General features: G+C 47.1%; 1 protein-coding gene across 2 annotated transcripts in view; it reads right to left on the bottom strand.

The window, feature by feature from the left end:
• The window catches only part of OLFM3 (olfactomedin 3), a 91,755-nt gene that overhangs the window by 20,747 nt on the left and 47,446 nt on the right, over positions 1 to 23,562 (bottom strand). Inside the window, exon 1 of one of the 2 annotated variants that reach the window (XM_036343460.1) lies at positions 5,041 to 5,307. The exons of the other annotated variant lie outside the window; for it this stretch is intronic. Coding sequence (XP_036199353.1) covers positions 5,041 to 5,169 — 129 coding nt within the window. The 5' untranslated portion in view covers positions 5,170 to 5,307. Of the gene's footprint in view, positions 1 to 5,040; positions 5,308 to 23,562 lie in introns of those variants that run through there. 2 annotated transcript variants of the gene reach the window in all.

Raw genomic sequence — 23,562 nt, 5'->3', positions numbered from 1 at the left:
GCAGTGGTTTCAATGATATGATTAAAGGTTTAAGCTTAGGAGCAGGATGGGATTGATATATCCAGACGCAGGTTTTGTCGATGCAGCTAGGCTTCTAGCATGGGACACAAATCTCAAAAAATGTCAGGAAATTAAGGCTCGTCACTCGAATAAATTTAGCTTTTGGATGAAGGAGCAAGGGCCAACCCAATTATAATATTAAAACACCTTTAACAGCAGTGCAAACAGCGATGATGAAACCTGGCAGCATTAATATTGATGTCCGCCTGCCAAGTGTTGGGCTAACTAGTGAGGCGCTGATCACGGCCGGGCAGGAGTCAGGGGTCAGGTGCTGATCACGGCCGGGCAGGGGTCAGGGGTCAGGTGCTGCCTGGAATGAGGAGCACGGGGAGGTGAATAGGTTTGATGTTCGCTTCACATTTCCCTGGAGCATCCGCTTCATCAAAGCACAGACGCCAGCCTCGCCTGTACTTGCAGGCGTCTCCCTGTAGGAATCATTGTAAAGAGCCGGAGCTCTCTACTGCAGAGTTTGTCTAAACCAGTGGTTCTCAACCTTCTGGCCCTTTAAATACAGTTCCTCATGTTGTGACCCAACCATAAAATTATTTTCATTGCTCCTTCATAACTGTCATGTTGCTACTGTGATGAATCGTCATGTAAATATCTGATACGCAGGATGGTCTTAGGCGACCCCTGTGAAAGGGTCGTTCGACCGCCAAGAGGGTCGCGATCCACAGGTTGAGAACTGCTGGTCTAAATGATCCCAAATGCAGCACGTTCCCTCCGGGGCCATGAAAAGGTGACTCGGGAGGGAGGAAGGCTAGTAAGAGAGGGGGTCCCCACAGCTCTGCAGGGTCTGACGGAGATCCCCGTTCCAGGAATAGTGATAATTCTAGGAGGTTTCATGGATGGCTCCTGTGTTCTCCTCTAGGGCACCACATTTGCGTTAAAATGAGGATCCAAATAAAACAACAACGAAAACCTCCCATGTAAGGAAGTGACTAGGTGGTTCTGCGAAAAGACTGCTTCCGTCTGAACTTGTAAGAGCAAGTCTTCAGGCGGCGGTCACACGCGTGTAAGGTGATAGCAGACTCTCCCGGAGCTCTAGCCATTGCGTGGCAGCGCACCGGTGCTGTTGCCTGAGTGTGGCAGGGGCCTCCTGGACCAGGGGATGTTCTTCTGCCCATTTTGTAGGTGAGGACACGGAGGCCTGGAGACAGGAGGGAAGCTGCTCCAAGGGGGTGATCAGCAGAGCTGGGATTGGTGCTTGCACGGTCTGAGGCAGAGCCTGGAAGTTTAACAGGGAACCACCAGTGACCTGAACTTCCCTGCGCCATGAACGTAGCCTTGCTAACAATTGTGAAACCCTGCAGTTGAACCCGGAGGGTGTGTGTAGTTTGCTACCTTCCAAAACACTGCTCATCACAGTGATGGCTGATGCAGTCCCTTTGAACCTTCTGTGTTAATTAGAACTAAATGAACTATTTAGCAGCTCTTAATATTACAAAAGTCATGAACTATTTAAGAGTGCTCTACATAGGAGAATGAAATGATAATTTCAACAATCGGGTGTCAAGTCTGCATTCTTTGCTTATAATTTAACTGCCTTTGTAAATATAAAGCTACTATACGGGAGTTACCTCCAAACTTCAGGGCTCTGTACCAGGAAAGAAGGGTCCTGGAGACCAGGCTGAACGTAGAAATTAATACAATGCCTTGCATGACAGGAGGTTTTTCTGTTTAGAAAACTTCTTACCTTGTATTAGCTTCATTTCTTTTGAATCAACTTCCTTTAGAAATAGACTAGAAATAGACAGTATCTTATTTTACTCATCAGGAAACAAACTCAAAAAATGTAAGCAATCCGACCCCCCCCCCCCCCGCCCCCGGCAAATAACCCATTTAGTAAATGTCAGGTTTCTCCAGCTTTAAGCCCAGAGCTCATCACAGCCTTTCTCTGCAGGTAGATGCTGGTGGGCGGTCTGAGCCCATCTGTCAGTAGCCAGACAGGGCTGCGCTCTAGGGGAGGTGCCCCCAGGTGGGTGGAGGGCGTTTTCCAAGCAGCAGGGAAGCACTTGGTCCTTGGCAACCCAGAGAGAAGCTGGCAGTGATATCCGGGGACACGAGTGGGTTTTTCTGTGGAAGGCATGGCAGTCATTTATCGGGGCTCGGGTGGAGGGCCAGGCAAGGGCCAGGATTCCGATCCTTTGAAGGGAACAAAATCAGTGGGTGGACCATTGCTAGGTCTTATGTTTTATGCTGAGTTTCTGGGCATTTTCCCCTCCCAATCTTCACCTGAGGATGTGCTTAAAGGAAGGGGGGGAGAGTAAGGGGGAGGGGGAGGGGGAGAGGGACAGAGAGAGGGAGAGAGAAAGAAAGAAAAAAGAGAAAGAGAGAGCGAGAGACACCACCCTCCACACGTGCCCCAGGCAGGGATCAAACCCGCAACCTAAGCATGTGCCCTGACGGGGAATCAAACTGGCTGCAACCCTTTGGGGCACAGGATGATGCTTAAGCCACGGAGCCACCACTCTGGCTGGGCCTGGGCATTTTTCAAAGTGCAGACCGAGGCCCCATCTTGACTGGGCCAAGGGGTTGATTGTGGGGGAAGGGGACAAAGGGTGCGGGCCCAGGAAATGTCTCCTCCGATCATGAATTATTTGTGTGACTAATGACCTGTTTTACATATTGGATTTCCACTCCAAGTTTCCTGTGACAAATACAGGGCGCTCCCCCCTGAAGATGTATACACACGTTAACAGCTGATAAGCTCAGTTTTGAAAATGAAATGTGTTTTAATAAGCACTGCCTTTATACTCATTCACAGTGTATATACATCTTTTGGGACACCCTATATTTATTCAGTATGCTTATGTAGGATTTGAATAAAATAGCCATATAGCCAGGCATTGCTGCTAAAAATAGTGTGAAATTCCTGGCTTGGATGGTTCCTAAGAGCCTTTCCAGCATTAACATTTGATGATCTTAATCTAGGAAATACAGATTCATTCTTTTTCACCACAGGAACTCTAAAGTATGAGCAATTATCTTGAATAATTAAGGTGGGGAAAGGCCATCTTTGACATTGCTCTTGGGTAAGGTATGCCATTTTGCCCAAAGGAAAAAAGAACCTTTGCAAGCTGGTCTCTCCATCCATTCTAGTAAATACCATAGCAGAAACTTTCCAGAACTTTCTGAGATTTTTTTTTTTTTCATCGAAAGGAATATTTGGTTGTGTCAACCCATCCATAAACCATAGCGATGCTTTACACTTTTCCACCCACAGATTATCAACCAGAAAGTAAAGAACATAAACTTACTTTAAAATTACAAAATAGAGATCCTAAGAGAATCATGCCTTATTTTGGAAATTCAGTTCTTCGCCATCAACATTGGAAATAACCAAACCAATGTCTTATCTACACACAAGATGTCCACCTGAGAGGCAAGGTGCGGAGTTTGAAGAGCTCGGTGCTGAATTTCTCAGTTCAGTTTCATTCCCAGACAGAGTTTGTTACACAGCTAAGCTGGTGAGCACCCCCCGGTATTCACGTGCACAGTCAGAGCGCTTGGCTCAGGGATTATGAAGTGGTGTGAGTTTCCTTGTTTTGTAATTGTTTGTTGGTGATAGCGTATGCTTTCTTTTTTAAAAAAATATTTTTATTGATTTCAGAGAGGAAGGGTGAGGGAGAGAGATAGAAACATCAATGATGAGAGAGAAACATCGATCAGCTGCCTCCTGCAATGCCCCCTACTGGGGTTAGGCCCGCAACCCAGGCCTGTGCCCCAATTGGGAATCAAACCGTGACCTCCCTGGTTCATGGGACGACGCTCAACCACTGAGCCACGCTGGCTGGGCTAGTATGCTTTCTTTCTAACTGCAATCTTCTTTACATCCCTCCAGCCACACACACACCATGCAAGCAAGGAGGGGAATCTCAATACCCGAGGCACTGAGGTTTCTTAAGTCACTGAGGGCAGAGGGAACGTTAAGTGCAGGTGAGAGTGCGCTCCAGCATGCTCTGCTGGCGCCCTACCACCTGGCGAATCGGGCTAATTAAGTAATTAATTTGACCCCCTGGCTCTACTCAGTTAATTGCACATTGATGGATAGATTAATTATTAGTAGTAGCTGCAAACAGTCTTGAAAATAGAGGGTCACTTGCCTTTTTTACTGGCCATTTATTATACTGCGGGAGTCCAGTGGTAAAAACAGATCAGATAAAAACGTAAAGACCTCCCAGGGCAGCAGGGAAGTTGTCTTTCTAGAACACCCCCTCTAATGGATTTACGCACTTCTGTTTGAAAAGCTGATCGTTTTTGGTTTTGTTTGTGAGGTTTTAGAGTATTGCTAACTAAACTGGGCTTTAGGCTATCAGAAGAGACTTGCTTATAATCTGGGGAGGGTTAAGAAGCCATTCATTTCAGTGAAGGAAGGCTACGGGAGTTACACTTGTAATGGGAAAAGTCTTTATGAAAAATTAAACAGTACAGAGAGAGGCTTTTTATCAGGCAAGTTATCTGTTCTTGGCGTTTCTTAGCTTCTTAAGGTCTTCTTGGCAGACTTTAAATTGCTGAGGTGTTTTTTTATTATTATTCATTTATGTTTAAAAGAGGTTGGTTTCTCTGGCTGAACGCATTGCGAAGTCACAGGAATTCAAGTTCAGGGCAGAACCTGCTATAGCACAGCTAGGTTAGAAAGACTAGACTCTGTAGGAACAATGAACGGGATTTTACAGACATTAAACGAAGATTTAAAATAACAAGAAACAATTAAATAGCCTTCCCCACCTCGGGTTAATATCGTTAAGTGAAAACTCTTTATGCTGAAGCATTCAAGGAGTCTAGTTTTTCCCTTCGCAGGTAATTTCTGGGGAAATCTATGTCATGTAATTTTTAAGTGCTCATTTAAAAAAATACTGAAGTTACCACCACCCAGAGAAGCAGAAACCTCAGGCATCGCAAACGGCAGAAGCCAGCCCACTGGTTAGTGCACTCACTCCCCGAGACGCCCAGCCCACCCCGCAAGGCCTGACTTACTGAGGCGTCTGGCGGCCACAGCCTGCTGGTGTTGCGCCCCACCAGGGCGGGGAGCGTCTGGGACATCCAGTTTGAGATCATGGCCATGGAGCTGAGCAGCGCGCCCAGCTGCAGCAGGGGCGGGCGCATGGCTGTGCAGCTAACGGGTTTTCCCAGGGACTGGCGGTGAGGCTGGTGCCCAGCTGGCAGCGGGGAGGCGTGCCCACAGCAGCCACATCTCCGCAGGAAAAGAGATCCACTCCGGCTCTGATGCGGGATGGGCTGCCCTCTCCCCTCCTGCCCGGGAAGTGCCCGGCCCTGCCTTTTCCTTGCTCCCCAGACACTGGGCTCTCCCATCCCAGGAGGATTCTGGGGAGGGCTGGGCTGGTATTTATCGGAGCAGAGGTTGCAGGGAGGGGAAATGGAGCTCGTCCTGCCCTCCACCAGGCAGCGAGCATCCACGGAGTCCGTTTCCTCCAGGGTCTCCGGGAGTGTAATGGGCTGCTCTTTATCCCTCATAAAAAATGCACCTGCACAGGGAGGGCTGCCAGCGGGCCACTGCAGACACACACCGGGACCTGCCGAGTGCTCCGGGCACAGCCAGGGCAGGGAAGCCAGTCTGCAAAGGAGTTCCAAGATCTGAGAGATTTTTCTTAAACAGTCACCTACAATGAGCTTTGTTGCCTCTAAAAAAAAAAAAGAAAGAAAAAATACTCAAAGAGGAATAGCTATTGCCTGTGGGGGACAGGCAGCCTTAGGGGAAGCTTCTGCTATGGGAAGTTCATGTGTGTTTCCAGGAGATGCTCAGGCACCAGGCAAGCTCACTAACTCTACGTTCTCCGTCCGGGGGCATGGCCACGGGTGCTAGAAGTCTGCCTCCTCAGAGAATTCGGGACTTAGTGAAACTGCCCAGAACCAGAACCAGGGAGTTTGCGGCCTAATCTTTATTTACTTGCAGTTCATTGCGTGACTGGCCAGTGACTTGCATTTCCTTGGCTTCAGGTTTTTATTTTTCTACAATGTCTCCCTGCTCTCCAAGGCTCCCTTCAGATCCGTTCAGTAGGGTTTTGTCAGCAAATGTGTAGCTTGATTAGAGCCCCTGGGTAACTTCATTCTGTTCTTTACAAATACCCCAGATTGCCCACATCCGAATCTGAGATCCCAAATGGAAGAAGAGGCCATTGTCTGCATAATATATATGGTTTAAAATAAAAATAGAGATAAGACATAGGGAAATGTGGCTGAATGAAAATTACATGAAAAGGAATCTGTTATAGAAAGAAAGAAAAAAATACTGTTTTCCTTAAGAGAATTCTGAACTTGTTTGTAATTGGAATTTTCAGCCAAAGATATATATTTTTCTTAAACAGTTTTGGCAGGTGGAATAAAGACAGTGGCTTTAATATTTATGGAGGTGTGTGCCTTTTATTCTTAACAACAGCTTTAAAGTGGGGTGATTGCAGAGGTACCCCCAAATCCTCCTTGCTAGTTCATACATAAGAACCAGGCTAGGCTTTTCCCTTTAAAACACATCCAAAGGCTTTCAGCTGACTCTTATTTTTTAACCAAGTGTCTAGAAAACAAAAATGTTACTTCTTTTTGTCTTTCAAAAATCATATCCTATATGAGAAAGCAATAAGGATAAAAGCACAATCGTTTATATACTGAACTCGGCATTAAAGAACAGAGTATTCCTAGAAAGGACTGTGAAATTTTACCTTAGGCTTACAGTGTGGCAGGAACAAAACCGCAAAGTGGACTTACAAATCTAATTCTGTCGAAATACACCTGTAACTCTATCTGACTCTAATAGAGGAGGGGAGTATCTTTTCAAGAGATTAATTCCCCAAATTGAAAACTAATATACATGCAATTACTGGATAATTTAAGATGCAACATGGCAGATGGTAATTCTACTTATTAATGAAACTGTCAGTTGACAAAATAATAGTCTCTTTAGAAGAATATAGGCTTTAATGTCAGGAGAAACCAGACTCTTAATTGCAAATCCAAAAGAAAGGAAGAAATAAAAATCCGACATAAAGGGAATGCTTCTTGCAATTTCCCAGAGATCAGAGATGCAAATAGCCGCACTAAAGACGGAGAGAAAACAACAGTGAAGGCTTGTGATTCGCTGATGTTGATGAACAACATAAAAGCGGTAATGTGTTGTTTTTAGAAGCAGGTTTAAATGGCACATGTTGAAATAGAAAAGCTTTCATTCTAATGAGTATTAGTTGTGGGAAATAAACGTAACTACCATTTGTGAAAACCTAAATAGTTTCTGGTGCTCCCAGGCTCCAGTGAAGTGATCATCATTCTAATTTCCATTTTGGAAGTTGAGTTCTAGTTTGCAAATAGGATGGTGATTATTCTTTGTTCAATAACTATAAAACCTACAAAATGCATTATTGCTAATGGAATGCTGCAAGATATTGACTAATGCCTTTATTTATTAGCTTTCTTATGGTAATCTATCTTCCTATTATCCAGAGAGTATTTAATAACAAACCTATCTAATAAATAATTAGTAAGCAAATAAATAATGGCCAAAAAAGACGTATAGGTGATCCTATGTGATAGTGACATGTTCTGTCACTTTTCCCTGGATTTGGAGCACAGAAGTTTAACGTTCTTCTAATGCTCAATGCACTTTGTAGTTGGGGGGCTATTGTTGGTACGTGATTGTGGGTTTCTGGAAAAACTCAGCTAAGGCAGATATTAAAACATCAAGTACATGGAAAGACCCTATGGCCACATAAAAATATGGTAGAAAATCCCAAAGTTTGACCTTAAACAAGACAAGAAAAAGAGAGTGTGATTACTTGTTAAACAATAGAATATTAAAGAAGGAACAATCTACCTGTACTTTATTGTAGTTTAAAACATTTACACTTTGTGGTTGGTTTGAGGAAGAGAGGAAAATGGCATATTAGATGTAGTTGTGGAGACCAACTGAAGAAATTATTGGAGGAGGAGGAGGAGAATAATTGGGCAGAATAATGACATGAATTGTGGTTGGGCTCAAAGAACAGTTGAACCAAAGTGACGTCAGGGACACCTCTTCCTCTATTGTCTCTTTAGAGCAGACCTTCTGGAAAGAGTTGTCTGTGCTCACCATCTTCGGGTTTTCTCCTCCTACTCAAGGTTTTTGTCAACACTTCTCTACTCCACCAATCGATACAACTTTTGTCAAGGCTGCCAGCAACCCACGTGACTGACTTTAGCAGTCAGTTCTCAGTCTTCAACGTTCTTGACCTATGGGCAGTATTCATCAGACTTTTATTTCTCCTCCTCAGAATAATTCCTTCACTTGGCTTCGAGGACACCACATTCACTTAGTTCTCACCGCCCCCCCCCCCCCCCGACTTTCTGACCCATCTTTCTCAAACCCTTTTGTTGATTTTTCCTCATCTATATGCTAATGACTTTTAAATTCATTTCTTCCTCTCAGACCTGTTCTATCAATCCAGACCCATACATCCAATTATCGACTTGACATCCCAGCTTGGATGTTTAATAGACATCTTAAATTGAACACATTAAAAAAAAACCCGAGCCCCTAGGATGCCTTCCCCACCTCTAGCAAACAAAACAAACCCCCAAAGAAATAAACAAAAACCAAAACCATATACATGCAGTCATTCCTATGTAATCTTCCCTATTTTAACACCAAGGTTTAGTTGCTCAGGCCAAAAGGTTAAATTTCAACCTTAACTTTTCCTTTAAAAAAATTACATCTTGGTGGAGGGGTTGGGCAGAACAGAAAAGAAAAAGAAAAAACTCCTGGGTGCTGATTGCCAAGGAGAAGGGAGGTAGTTCAGGAGGGTATAGAGGGCATAATGGTGATGGAAGCGGTGGTGAACACACCGCACAGTGCACAGATGATGTGCTGTAGAATTGTGTGCCTGGAACCTATGTAATATTGTTAACCAGTGTCACCCCAATCAATTCAATAAAAATGAAAATAAAACAAAATTGTATATCTCTTACTTATTCCATCAGCAGGTCTTCTAGTCCCTGCTTTTCACCACTTCCTCCCACCTCCACTGCCACCATGCTACTCCAAGTCACCATCCTCTATCACCTGGCTTATTGCAGAAGCCGCCGGTTACTGACCTTGTATCACTTCAGTCTGTTTTTACCCCCCCCCCCCTTACCCCCCATCCGAGTGGTTCTGTTACAATGTAAGTCAGATCATGTCATTTCTCTGCTTAAAACTCTTTAACAAATCCCATCTCACTCTTGGTAAGAGTATAACTATTTAGCATGAACTGGAAGGTTCTACGTAGCCTGGCCTCCTCATATTTCTCTGACCTCACTTCTTACTACTCTTTTCTGAAGCCACTGTGGCTTCTCACTGATGCAAGATAATTTCCCAGCTCAGGGCCTTTGGGTTTGCTCCTCTCTGGGAGGGGGGGGGGCATTCCAGTTTCCCCAATATCTTCTCACATCCGTTCTGTTTGAATTCCAAGATCCCCTTCTCAGAAGGTCTTTGCTGACCACACCATTGTCCAGTCTCTCCTCCTTTCATCTGGCTGCTTCACACTGCGCCTGGCTGCCTTACTTTTTCCCTCCCCGGCACCTATGACAAGTTAGCAATCTGTATCGGTCATCTCCTCATCTTGTTCACCCTTTGTCTCCTCCTCTAGGCATAGAGCTTCATGGAGGTGGGGACCCCGCCTGGCCGGTTCCCTGGGGTGTCCTCAATACCTAGGAGAGTGCCTGGCACATACTAGGAGTAGGTTCTCGATAAACATGTATTGACTTAATGGCTAAATCAACATGTTACTGTTTTGCTCATGACCTGACTTCAGTTTAAAAAGGAGACCGTTCTCAGCTCGAAACTACACTGTAGCCCTATGTTTTGCAGAACGGGCCATTGTAATACAGTGCACTTTGCATGTGTGTTTTTGTGTGTGCCTGGTGGATATATATGTCTGTGCAAAATAAGGAAACATTCTGCTTATGGCTAAGAATGCTTTTCCTTGCAGGTGTCAGAGTTAGAATGCAAGCAGATGGCGTCTAAGCCTAGAAGTACTGTCTCCAGCTCTTGTTCTGTTTTCTTGATGAGCCTCGGGTCATCAAAACCTCAAATAAACGTGGAAGCAACCTGCTCTTCCTCTTGCCTTTGGCTACTGAAGTTTGTCTCTAAGAACGGAGGGAAGGCAGAAGGGAAGGCAGCAGGCGATGGGAAGGATGAGTTCAAATAAAAGGAGTTAGAAGAAGGCGCCTGGCTGTGCGTCCAATCACCAGACTCCCCCTGGTTTGGCCCTGGGCAGCTCATTAGGGACCACGGACAGCTCCTAGAATGCGGTGCTTTGCCTTCTTGCCTTGAGGTTTCAGGGGTGTCTGAAAAGCGTTCACTAATGAAGGAATGAGTTTAGAGTGAAAAACATGCGCAGCGTCGTTTGCAGGAAGGATTTCTGTCTTCTCATCTCCACCGTCGTCTGCGAGGCCCGGGGGGATCCTGCGTTGGCAGCGGCTGCTGCTTCAAAGGCGGAAAAACGAGTGTGTGGGAGGAATGTATTCAGGGCCAACAGCTTCTTCCTTTCCCCTGAGTTCTTCTCCAAGTTGAGGACATACATTCAGGATTAAGCCAGAGGGAAGGAGGGGGTACGGGCGGGGGGAGTGGGGGTGGTGGTGGGACAGAGAGACCCTCAGACCACAAGGCGGAGGATGTAGACTTGATATCAGTTTAGCCCCTGCCTTACTCCGGGTTCTTCAGCGGGGAAATGAAGCTGTTAAACCGAGTCTCCTACGTAGCCCTCTCCCTGCTATGGGGTCGCACGGAGGAGCCCACCTGTGTCCCTGCAGGCCCACAGACACCCCCCGCTCTGCCCTGACACGCTGCTGGCCATGCAGCCGCCCTGAGCCTCGGGGTCCTGTGTGGAAATTGGGCTTAGCAAGAGAACCCAATTCCTTAGGCATGTGTCAGGGTGGAGTACAGGTCCACCTATAAAGCGCTTGTCATAGGCCCCGGCAGGTAAGGAGCCATCTGGCCCTCAGTGTTGGGCATGAGGCCAGCACCACAGAGCAGTCTGGGTCTTCTCTCGTCACCGCGGTGGAGAGGGGAGAGGGAGACATGGCGAGTGATGAGGAAGAAGCCATCGAGCTTCGGGTGGATTACGAATATAAAGGCTTACCTTGAAGAGTTTTACAAGTGCAGCATATTCTCGATTCTAATGTGGTTGGTTCATAGGGATTGGCTGCTCAGGGCATCCTAGGGCGGGTCTAAGCCATGCCCCTCCCACAGGCCAGCCTGGGGGAGCGGCCTATTGCAGCCTGTCTTCCCAGCATGTTCTAAGGACTTCACTTGTAGGAACTCATTCACTCTCACGCAAACCCTAGGAGTCGGTATTGTTGGTACAGCCAATTTATACACGAGGCATTGAGAGGTCCAATGGGCTAGTTGCGGTCACATAGCTAATCAATGGCAAGGCCAGTATCTGAACCCCAATAGTCACCTTCTCAGAATCTCCTTATTCACGTGCCCATGTGCACACAATACGCACCCAGAGAAGAACAACGTGACCGTGGCAAATATTAATGTCAAAGGTTGTCTTTTTAAAATAATTGGAGTTATTTGGGGGAAGCGTTATGACTTAGCCCTGGGCATGCCCTCGGCTGCTTAAAGCTGAGCACAGAAACCAGAAGGGAGGTGTTTTCAGTTACCAGTGGCATCTGTTCTCGGATTTTCCAACCTCGCCCACCTCGCCAGGGCGGCCCTGGGAGTTAAATTATTGCTAAAAGCTTTTCTGAAAGACATTGCTCAGGACGAGGCACCTCAAAGCGCTGGGGAAATTGCCTGGTGATGGGGAAGCGAGCCGTCTCCCTGGCGGCGCGCAAGGACACACTCGCTTCACACGCGCACTCTTCTGACAAGTCGTTTGCTAGAGCTGATCTCCCTCGTGAAATCTGAAATTACGTCTAGCAGGAACCAAAGACCTGGTGGTAGTAAATAACCCCAAACATCAAAGGACAGAAGGAGAGGACGTTCGTAGCCAGCTTTTGAACAAATCTACAGAAACAGCCTAGCTCTGCGGGGTTAGTTCCATGTAGCAGCCTGAGCTGTGTTATTGTCTGCTCGGCCCCTCACCAGCACGGGTGGTCAGGGTGGTTTTGTGACCAGGCAACCTGTGTCCGTGGAAGGGTCGTGAGAAGGATACAGTTTCGTAAAAGGGAGTCAGAGCAACAGTCACGGCCGGGACAGGAAAGAACCACCACGTAGACGAAGCTGTGCAACCTTATCACCTCATTCCCTTGTCTTTTTGTTTCCATGCAATTAAGGACTATTAACCTTATAAAGATGGTTTTAGTCACAATGTAAGCAGTACCTGAAAGAGGTCCAGTGACATACAGAATTATGAACTTGACAGTGGATAAGTAAAGGAAAACGTTTTGACAAAGGCTGACTAGCGTTATTGATGATTTCTGTCCTGTTTACTATCTTTTGTTCTCCCCACATTTTTCAGCCCCGGTATGTGTTGTGTTTTGCTGTTAGAAAAACATAAGCAGAAGCATGTCATTACCCTCCCATTGGCCTATAAAGGCACTGATCTATGAGACATTTATGAAGCTCGTTCGCTGGGCCAGAAACTGTGGTATACTGAAAACTACAAGGCTCATGTGGTACGGCTTCATCTTTTGAGGAGTTTGTCAGTCTGGGAACGGAACAGAACAGAAACAACTGTGGCCATTTGAGCCGCACAGTCCCAGCCTTACAGGGTGCACGGTGGAGGGCGAGAGAAGGCGGGGCTGGGGCCATTGGCGAAGTGATGGGAAGGACTTCATTGGGAAAGGTGCTGGAGTTGGTTGTGAAAGTTCAGCTCTAAACTCTCTTCATCTTTAACTCGCTCAGGGCAGTGCACAGTGGAGTGGACTACGGGTCCTAAATGAGACACAATGTAGGTTGTGAGGAATTTGGACCATGCCCTTTCTGGGTCAATGTGCATCTCCTGTCCCTGTGTTTCCCATGTTGACCTCTCTTTCTATTAATAAATAAGATGGATCATAGCAGACTGCTAAGTGTAAGGAGACTGTGGAGAGGAAGTGAATGTTGCTGTGAAAACAGCCTTTTCTCAGGAAGGAAGGGAGCCGAGAGGAGAACCGGGGCTCCCGAAGGGCCCGCGTTTACCAAGTAAACCATATTCAACAAGCACATGCCCACGGCAGCAGGGAGTAGCGGGAAGGCGAACATTTAGCCGTCATCTGAGTTGGGAGACATGTGGCCAAGACTAATTTCAGCTGAGACGCTTCTTGTCAGGCTTCTGCAAAAAGGAGTGCGGGCACATTCTAACGCAGGAGGCTGAGATAGTGCCGTATTGAAGGCAGGCTGTCTTTGCAATGCATTCTCTCTTTCTCCCTCTCTCAGCCCACATCCCCTCCTCTCTCCCTTCCTTCTTTTCTTCCATCGTTCTTTCCTGTCTCTCTCCTCCTCTCCCCCCTCCCTCCCCTTTTCATTCTCTCTCCTCTCCTTCCTTTCTTTCTTTTCTTCCATCCTTTCCTCCATCCTCCTTCCCTCCCTCCTTCCTCCCTCTCGTCCTCCCTCCCTCCCTCCTTTTCTCTCTCCCTCATCTCTTTCACTTTCAGCAAACCTGGCTGAGCCCTCCTAGGAGCTGCACTGCGGTGGGAGCTGAGAAGGGTGGCAGGGCTCCCAGGGGCTTTGTCGTGCTGCCTGAGTAGCTGAGTAGCGTGACTGCAGGTCGAGCGTGGAGCATCCTCACAGGGCGCACTCACATTCTGTGTTTTCCCTCTCCACTCACCCAGTGCTACCGAGAACAAAGCAAAACAAAGGCTCCCTTCCCCAGCATCCGGCAGGCATGCTCAGACTAGGATTTGCCTCAGCCTCCCGTCCAGGGGGTTTTCGGCAGTTACTGGATTTAGCGCTGGGGCTGCTCAGACCTGCTGCTCGATAATGCTGGCACCCCGCTCATGCAGACCTCCAAAGAGCTTTTCTTCCAAAACAGATTTGTAAATACGTCAGTGAGAGAAAATCAGCTCCTCTCATATATGTTTGCCTCTCAATAATATGTTAGTCAGTAGTTCCCCACAAAAATGAGATTTAGACCTATTTGAGGAGCAGGTTTGTTTCATGGGGGTCACTTATGCATCCAGAGGATTTATGGATCATTCTCTCTGTGCTGGCACTAAATGCAGGCTATCGACGCTGAATAACATTCACTCTCACTCAACATCTCGCATTCTGGCGGCACTGACAGGAACAAGGGAGAAGTGTGTCGGTGAACGTAATTCCAATAGAACGAGCGATGCAGTGTGTACAGATGCAGCGTTACATGAACAGGTGACTGCTCATTCTGTGTGTGGCGGGGGCAGGCAGGGCTCGGGGGGGACAGCAATGTTGGGTGGGGCCATAGAGGGCGTGAGCAACAGGGAAAGCAGGAAACGTTGCCCTTTTGGCAGTTGAATAAAAACAAAATGCCCCCTGTGATGGGGTTGGCAGGTCAGGAGACCTGGATGCCGGTCCTACTTCTTCACACCTTTGTTTCCCTTCGGCTCCCACATTCCTGACTCGGTGCTCAGCGTTGAGAGGTCATCTCTCCCTGGGTCGGAGGCTCATTCTGTCAGAACCCTGTGGCCCTGGATGGGCTCTTGGCCCGCTTTGTGTTACTGATGTTTCGAGGAAGGAATATGCTCCCTCCCCAGAGAGCCCATCTGGTGAAGAGCCCGGGGACGTCCCTGGGGTCCAGCAAGGGCCACCTGACGAGCCTGTGGCAGCAGGAAAACTGCACACCAGAGGCACCACGGAGCTTCTCAGCGAGTAAAGGAGGAAACGGGGTTAAAGGCAGGCCGGGGGCGGCGTGGCGCTTAGCATTCATGTAGAGCAGGATGTTGAGGGTGCCGAGAAGAGCAAGGCTGTGAGGTAAGGGAGTTCACTAGCGTCAGGCCCGAGTGGTGTAGAGGCTGGATTCTGTTTCCTTGGCAACTGCAAAGGGAAGAGAGATGCGGAACATGATGCCGGAAAGCCCTCCTCCGAATGCTGGCACCCGGCTGAACATGGAGGCCGCATCTCCGCGTCAAAGTGACTCCGGTCCTCCAGGCAGGAGCGGCCTGGTCCATTCTTACGGGTCTGCTTCCCATGGTGACGTTCTGATCACTGATGATGGCAGAGGGCAACACCTCTCTCCATCCTGCACGTCCAGTGACCAAAGCAGCACCAGAGGCTGCCCCACGGCCTTGTCCTGATGACATGAGCCGGGGCCGTGTGGTGGGAGCACGGGGCTGCCCACTCAGCAGTCAGGGCTGTGGCTGGTGCTCATGGCAGCGATATTGCTCAGCTGTCCTCTCACCAGGAGACCCCCCACAACCTACCTGGCTGCTGGGGTAAGGGCCCCGCTTCACTCGCTGAACAGGACGATTCTGAAGACCTTACCAGCCACTAGAGGGACGGAGTCCCCCGTCCTGACTCAGGCTCCGTCCCCTGCACCATGGTCTGGACGCCACACGGTCACCTGTTGCCTCTGAGAACAGAGCTCTCCGGCCCCACGTGACCAGAAATGCTGCTCCAGGGGCTTGGGGGGGAACGTGCGTTTTCACGTGTCAAAAGCCCCCGATTGTGACGGGCAACCACATTCCAGACGCGCGTGGGCAGCCAGAGGCGTGTGCGGAGGCCTCCCGCGCTGCGTGTGGTTCAGGGGCGAGGAGGACGGGGTAGGGCCTCAGAGAGCCTGGCTCGGGGCCTCCGGTCCAGCCGGCGCTCAGTGGTGACACGAGCTCAGCAGCAGCCCCAAGACATCCATCTTGCAGCTTGGACACCTACCTCCACGTTGCTAAGGTCAATCAACCCTGTGCAACTAGATGCTCCGATATCGGGCATTTCCCATCACGAGTGAGTCCGTGGTCACTCGGGTTCCGTCTGCTGTCCTTGTCCTGCCTCCGACGCACCACTGGGAGCTGCACTGCTGTTACCTGACAGCCTTTCCAATGACAGGCTCCCCGAACCCGTGTTTATCCAAGAAGCATATGCCCAGCCCCGGGGGCGGTTCCCCTCTCAGCGGGTCTCCAGGGCCACCAGGCCACTCTCGTCTGGACACACTGTCGTTGGCCAGTGCTGCCCCAAGCAGAGCGGGGTTCTCTGATGTGCTCCCGGCTCAGGAGGAAGGAAAAGGCTCATGGAAATGGTCCATTTACCTTCATAGGGTTCATGACAGTTATCTCGGTTCAGGTACGTGAGCCTTCTCTCGCCGTGGGCTTGGCGAGGTTCCTGTTGTTCTCGCTCATTGGTTTGCATCCTGGCCTCGCTTTCTGGTTCCTTGTGGATTCTGTCTTCCCTGCCCAGGCCCGGCGCCATGGTGCCCTCCCGGCCAGGCTGCTCTGCCGGCCCTGTCCCTGGCGGGAGCCGCTGTCAGTCCTGCAGAAGTTGAATTGGAAAGTCTCTGCCGCGGGGGCATATTGCGAACCCGGGAGCCTCTCACAGTCACAGTCGCTTTCAGCAGGGCTCTGCCTTGTCCGCTCAGTATGCGCATGGGGACTTCGGTCCCCACTGTGGACCCCTGGCCTGCGGGTCTCCTATTAGAATGCGTGTGTGTTTATATCCTGGTGGCTTCTCCAAGGATGCGATCTTCTGCTCTGAAGGGGAGGGTTTCAGTATGGAAGGGCAGGCACATGATTCCTCCAGCTCAGGGCGGGTCACGGGAGGGGCTGGGGTCCCTGCGCCATAGAACCCTGTCTGTGGTATTTAAAATCCTTAGTATTTGTCCTGTGGATCCAACAAGCCCCACAGAGTCACGGCCAGGCAGCCCCGGAGCCTCTGGCTGCAGTGCCATTGGTCCAGGGCTGAGAATGGCATGTGGACTCAGGGTGGGCAGTTCAAGGACAAGCAGGTCGAATTAGGGAACTTGGAAACATTCAGCTCTAGCAGATGTGCTTTTAGAAAGAAAATGAAGAGCTTGCAGTCGAGTCTTGAAGAATTCACACGCCATTTCTAGTCAGTTCAGTGTTTATTCGGTCAGAATTGTTCCCAAAGAGAAAGTTAGTGCAGTGATTTGTCATTATATGTAACAAAGCCATTTGCATCTCCAGATGCACACAGAAGAAGAAACACAGTCATATTTCATCAGCCGAAGAAATCTATCCATATGTAGAGCGCTAATTTGCTTATTTAAAATATAGCCAGATGAAACAGAATGTCCCTAGTTCTCAGGAAATTGCTTCATCGGCCAAATGCATTTAAGGAAACACGATTAAGCGGCTTGGTAAATATAAGTGAATATGATAAAAGTTATTTCTACTTTAAAAATGTAATTGCTCTTTCGGAAGTAGAAGCTCAGTACTTCTCTGTTCTCCTCAGTAGAACCATTGATTTGGATTAAATTGTATTTTTGTGTTGGTATTAAATTGAATACATTTTATTTATTCTAGTTCTATTTTACCAAAATTAAATACTTTCAGTATCATTGTTTACATACTGTAATTTGCACATTGAATCAATAAATAATAAAAATTTAAAGTACATGCTACCACATCTCTTTAGCTTATAGTGATTAGCACCTAAATATGAAGGCTTGGCTTCATAAAATCGTAAGTAGTTTGTTAAATGTCCCAGCATATTAGGAATGCAATCTACATTTTGAGATCTGCTGAATGGTAATTTTTTAAACAGCCATAAAAGAATGTGGTGAATTAAAGAACATTTAACAGTACTTACTGTGAACTAAGTTAGCTTATGCAAATAAACATTCATCTATTCATATTAATGTTTTTGGATATGCGTTCTGCATAAAACATTTTTGCAAGTTAGCTAATCATTGAAATGCAATATGTAATGATCACTTATCATTTATTCAAATATTTGTAGGTTTTTAAATAAACAATAAACATAGCTCAGTAATGGGATATAGCTCCACTAATTTTAACTTCTGTGTGTGTGTGTGTGTGTGTGTGGGATATAAAATATTTATTTGGCTTTACTGTGTGTTGTGCCTTAGAGAAAACAAGCTAGAAATTACATTTTGATGATGTTGGAAGAGGAATACCATTCCTTAAAATTCAAGCACTCGGCTCTTCGCTGACTAGGTCCATGGGGACGGTGGTCTGTCTGTCCCTCCTGCAGCCATGGGGACAGCAGTACTTATAGGCCCTGCTAGCCTGTGTACTGCTGGTTGGTTCGTATTGTTAAACCTCCATTCACAATGAACCATTGGAGGCTGAGAGAGGGTCAAAACACTGTCACATAGCGATGCAGCAGTAAAACCCACTTATACTCTCTCTACTGAAATGTATGAAGCAGGACTATCTCAAATATTGGGGGTTTTTTTTGTCATTAGACCATTTGCCCCCATTTTGAAGCTATAACAAGACACCCCCCAAAAATTGTTTGCGTGGGAGGGATTTAGAAAGCGTCCTCCATTCTTATGCCTAACTCCCCATAATCGATGAAAATGGTCTTGCCAACTTATGCAGAACTACAAGGGGGAACTTGACCCCCATCATTTAAGTGAGTGTCACAAAGCGGGTTTGAGTTGGACGGCAAAGCGATTTAACTGAGCTTGCAAAGCAATTTGCGCAAAAACGAGGAAACCATTTACATACGTGACTGGTTTCCCGTGCTGAAGAGCATTTAGCAGACTTCGCCGGCAAATTCAGTGTTTTTCTCCTAATGTATTTACTGTACTTCAGACGAAAGGGTTTCAGAAGGAACACAAGGAGGTTGTAAGTACTTAAGGATGGTGCACTTCCTACGGTTCTCCCGGTGTTTAAAATGTACTTTCCCCTTATACTTAAAATGAGGATTGGGGTTGCTCATAAATATTCATTTCATGAGGCCCTTCCCACAACTCTCCGCTGGCAACGGGAGCCACCTGCTCTGAGCAGCCTCAGGATGCAAAGTGGATCAGAGGGGACTGGGGAGGCCAGCAGGCCTGGTGCCTGGTGTTGGGTGGGTCCTCAGGCCCTGCCCCTCGTCCATCAGCTCCCCAGGCGCCTGGGCAGTGAACACCGAGGGAACCATGGCGGTCGGGCCACTGGCAAATGTCACACCCTCCAAAATGCTTTTCCAAACATGCAGTGGCTGAAGCAGTTCTGTGTCCTCTGGGACGAAGAGTGGCTGACACATAAACGCTAGCTTCCGGAATTTAGGGCAGGCCATGAAATGACTCTAGCTCTGTTGTTTCCGTTTGTATTTGTTTAAGAATGAAGACAACTGTAAGCCTGGCCAAAGGAAGAAATGATTTTAACGTTAAAATTCCAAATGGAATATTGTCATCGGTGTAGTTTATTCAGGTGTTTTGTAGTTTGGCTTCCCATGTTTTTTCATAACCGCCCTACCTTAACGCTGGATGTCAGCATTGTTTAGAGAATAGTGTGGGTGGGCTGTCTAAGGGTTTCAGTGTGGGCCATACACATCATTAGAGCTCTTTTTAAAAGATGTATATTTTTATTGACTTCAGAGAGGGGGAGACTGAGATACAAACATCAGTGATGAGAGAGAATCGTTGATTGGCCACCTCCTGCACATCCCCCACTGGGGATCGAGCCTGCAGCCCAGGCCTGTGCCCTGACCAGAATAGAACTTGGGACCCTACAGTCCGCAGGCTGATACTCTATCCACTGAGCCACACCGGCCAGGGCCATCAGAGCTCTTTAGGGAAATGCTAGGTCCCTCTCTTTTTATCCACTTCTCTCCTCAGTCCTGTTAGGCTTCCTGACATGGTTACGGTGCCTGGACCCAAGTTTTATAAGCTGGCGATCAGCAGGTCGGAGTATAGAGCACGTATTTAGTTCCTGTTAAATTTGTTCAGTTTATTGACGCTTTTATCACATCTTGAAAACCCGTTTGTCAAAGAGAAACGTGTCCAGCACACTCTTAGGAAATCTAAGCAGCCCTGAGGCTGTGCTACTGAGAGTCTCCTCGGGCAGGAGGAAGCAGTGGGCAGTTACCACCGAGAGCCCACGAGCCCACACGCATCTGTGTATGTTGGTCCGTTCCCTGAGCTGCCACACGGAGGGAAGCTGGCTGCCACTGTGTCCTGCCCCAACCAGAACGAGGACTCAGGATGCAGCCTGGGCACTGGGGCTCTGGCGGCGCTGGAGGTCGCTGGTTGTAGGTAGCATCGGGGGTGGGAGTCCTGGAGGTAAGATTCTAGTGTCAGCCCGGGCTCCTGTCGGAAGCTGTTACCTGTGAGCTCCCAGCCGTCGGCAGCAAGGCATCTTCTAAGCCTGTCTTTCGATCAATGGCCCCAAAGTTCTGGGAGGCAAACCCAGAATGCAGCAGAAAGTCACACTGTATAGAGCAGTGGTTCTCAACCTTGGCTGCACATTAAAATCACCTGGGAATCTTTTTAAAATCCTGATTTCTGGGCCTCATCCTCCGGAAATTCTGTTCCTTTGTTATGGGGCGGGGCCACCACATTAGTAACAAAGAAACAGAATTTCCGGAGGATGAGGCCCAGAAATCAGGATTTTAAAAAGATTCCCAGGTGATTCTAATGTGCAGCCAAGGTTGAGAACCACTGGCATAGGGTTTGATGGTATTTGCTGATGCATTCCCCAGCAATGACTGTGCAAGTGCTGAGGAAGGCCCTGAGGGAGGGAAACGTGGAGGAATGATCTGGAATGAGCTGAACTCACCCCTCAGCCTTGAGGTTCTAACAGTTCAAGGGGAGCCATGAAAGTTCCTCGGAGGTATGCGAGGTAGACCATGGACCCTTCCTTTTGTCAAGGGCTGAAGCACAGAATGTATGTCTCAAGATTTAGCTCTTAGTCCGACTGGTGTGGCTCAGTGGTTGGGCGTCAACCTATGAACCAGGAGGTCATGGTTGGATTCCAGGGCACATGCCCAGGTTACGGGTTTGATCTCTAGTAGGGGGCGTGCAGGAGGCGGCTGATTGATGATTCTTTCTCATCCTTGATGTTTCTATCTCTCGCTCCCTCTCTGAAATCAATAAAAATATATTTTTAAAAAAGATTTATCTATTAACCACTGTATTTTCCTTTCAGAGTTTAGTTTCCTGGTTTTACTTGTGTGCTGCTGACTATACAACATAGTTTGAGTGGTGACCTTCCAAGTTTATTCTTATTTCTTCCTATTCTTGATGATATCTCTGTCTTACATAAATGGAAAACTAGTCCTTAAAATAATCACCGAATTCAATGTTAGCTGTCTTGCTGTGTCTTAATTATTTAATGCTGTGCTCTTTATTATTTCATCTTCTCTTTGTAAAAGATTGTTTGATATTTGTTAGGTATTTTATGTCTTTCTTGGTTTTAGTGAGCTGTTTTGCTTTTTGATGCAATACACTGCATCTGGTTCTAAAATTCTTTTCTTCTATCTTTTATCATGGCGGGAGTATTACTAATTCACACAGTGAACTTGGGTTTATATGGAAGCCTAGATTTATCTATGGGCCGACTGAATGCTCTTTTAATAAATGCAATTCTGAATAGAAAATAGCCAGTTATCTTCTATTTCATATTCAAAAAATTTTAATTTATGGAAGAAGAATGATACAAAGACCCCTTGGTACATGCATTTTCTGAATTTCTGAAGTATTCACGGAGTCAGCAGTAGCGTGACTTTGTAAGAGGCAAAAATCAAGTTTCTCTTCAATTACGTCCTTACCGTAAGGAATTAAGAGTCTTACAAATTAGCATACCTTTTATCTTACGAGTTTAATGTATTTGAATCTCCCCAAAGTAAATAATTCTATCCAAGAATATTTTTTAATTGCAAAAATAAAAACAATTTAATTTTCAATAAAAATGGATTGAATAATTACATTCACATATGTTCAATGTGTCATACATAATTTAAACTTGGGAATTTATTTTTATGTACAAGGTGGGGCAAAAGTAGGTTTACAGTTATTTGTATGGAAAATAATAAATAACTCAAGAATAAACTCTGTGTTTCACGTACACACAACTGTCAACCTACCTTGCCCACCCTGTATGTTACTTAACATTTAATATGTTTGTATTTTATTTGTTAAACTTTATTCCCGTCTTGGTTCTGTCCCGATTACAGGGATACATTTGAGGAGTGAATGAATTCTGAGAAAGATATGCTCCATTTCCATAATTTTGGCAGCAAAGTAGGGGGGCAGATGGTGCGGAAACTTGAAATAGAGGCATCACAGAGAGGAAGTGAGGAAATGGAGCCTGCTTGTTACCCAAAGAGGAAGGGACCCTGTAGGACAGAGGGAAGGAGTGCAGGTGGAAATGGAGCTGAGAGGAACTGGGAAGCTTAGCATAGACAGAGGTCAGAGAACAGATTCAAGGAGAGCGCTGCAAAGAGAGAAGTGGGGATGCCAGAGAGAACCGAGGCGCTAAGGAACCCTCCCGTCCTTTGGTCCTGATGGCAGTGACCCATGAAAAGGAACGTCTACTGTTCGTTTAGGGGCTGCTGTTTGCCCGAAACTGCACCTAATGGTTCACATGAGCTCATCTCTTCTTTCCAAGAGCTCAGCGCAGCCTGGGCTGCAAACATTCTTATTTTCAATGTAGGGAACGGAATCTTTAAGGAACAGAGCTTGTTGGAGGGAAGTAGGTCTGTGAGTCCAACCTAAGACTCTCTGGCTCCAAAGCCCGTGACCTTGACCTGCAGGCCAGATGGGTGGATGGGGAATGGGAGGATCAGAGGGGTTTCCCAGCAGCCCTGGTGACTCACGCAGACAGCCTGGCTCTGCACTGCATTTAGTCTGGTTTTGCGACATCGCCCAGCAGGATCTGGCACCTCAGGATGGGAAGGCAGCAGAGGATCTGAGGCATTCCTTGCAGGGCAGACATTGCACACAGACACAGGAGGCAGAAATTGCGATGTGAGCTGAGCTATTTCCAAGCAGCTAACACTGAATTCCCTTCTTGGGAGAGAAAGAAGAGAAGGCCGTGAGGGCCGCTCATTGGAAGCTCAGGGCATCACCACGGACTTGACTTCCCAAGGACGGGGACAGGCTTGATAGGGATGAGGGGAAGAAAAACTGGGTTCAAAGAGGAGTTTCATTCCTTCGGAAACATCTACGTGCCGAACAGGCGGCCCTGTGTTGAGCCCTGGGCATCCAAAGGCCCCCTGGGAGGCGGGGCTTAGAGATGGAGCAGAGATGGGGTCTCCACAGCCTTGGAGCTGAGGACAGGAGACCGGGGATGGGCAGGGACCGTGGCTGGAACGGTCGGACAGGATATACTTGATGATTAGTGATGCCTACAGCTCCTGTTAAAATCTCTGCATGCGCTCATATCCTATCAAAGCAAAACAGCTCTGGAAACAATTTTGAACTTAACTGTTGGATATATTTTGATACGTGCCCTTCTTAAGGGGATTTGATATCCGAAGAACTCTTTGAAACAAAATATTATGAAGAAAAAGTCTTTTCACAATAATTTTTATCATTAGAATGATAATTTGTATGTGTCCTAATAAATTATTTCTAGTTAATATTTTGAAATGACTCTCTGGTTACAATAAAGAAATATGATTGCTTTATGTATTAGCATGCTGCTGGACAGATCTACTTTTTAAGCCACATCTTTGGATTGAAATTCCTTTGTTATTCAGAAGGCTCTGTAACAAGAACAGGATGTCTCCTT

Source organism: Myotis myotis, unplaced genomic scaffold (genome assembly GCF_014108235.1).
Source record: "Myotis myotis isolate mMyoMyo1 unplaced genomic scaffold, mMyoMyo1.p scaffold_m19_p_18, whole genome shotgun sequence".
Classification (NCBI taxonomy): Eukaryota; Metazoa; Chordata; class Mammalia; order Chiroptera; family Vespertilionidae; genus Myotis; species Myotis myotis.
The sequence above is the reverse complement of the archived record's forward strand: the minus strand, read 5'-3'. Positions and strand labels throughout refer to the sequence as shown.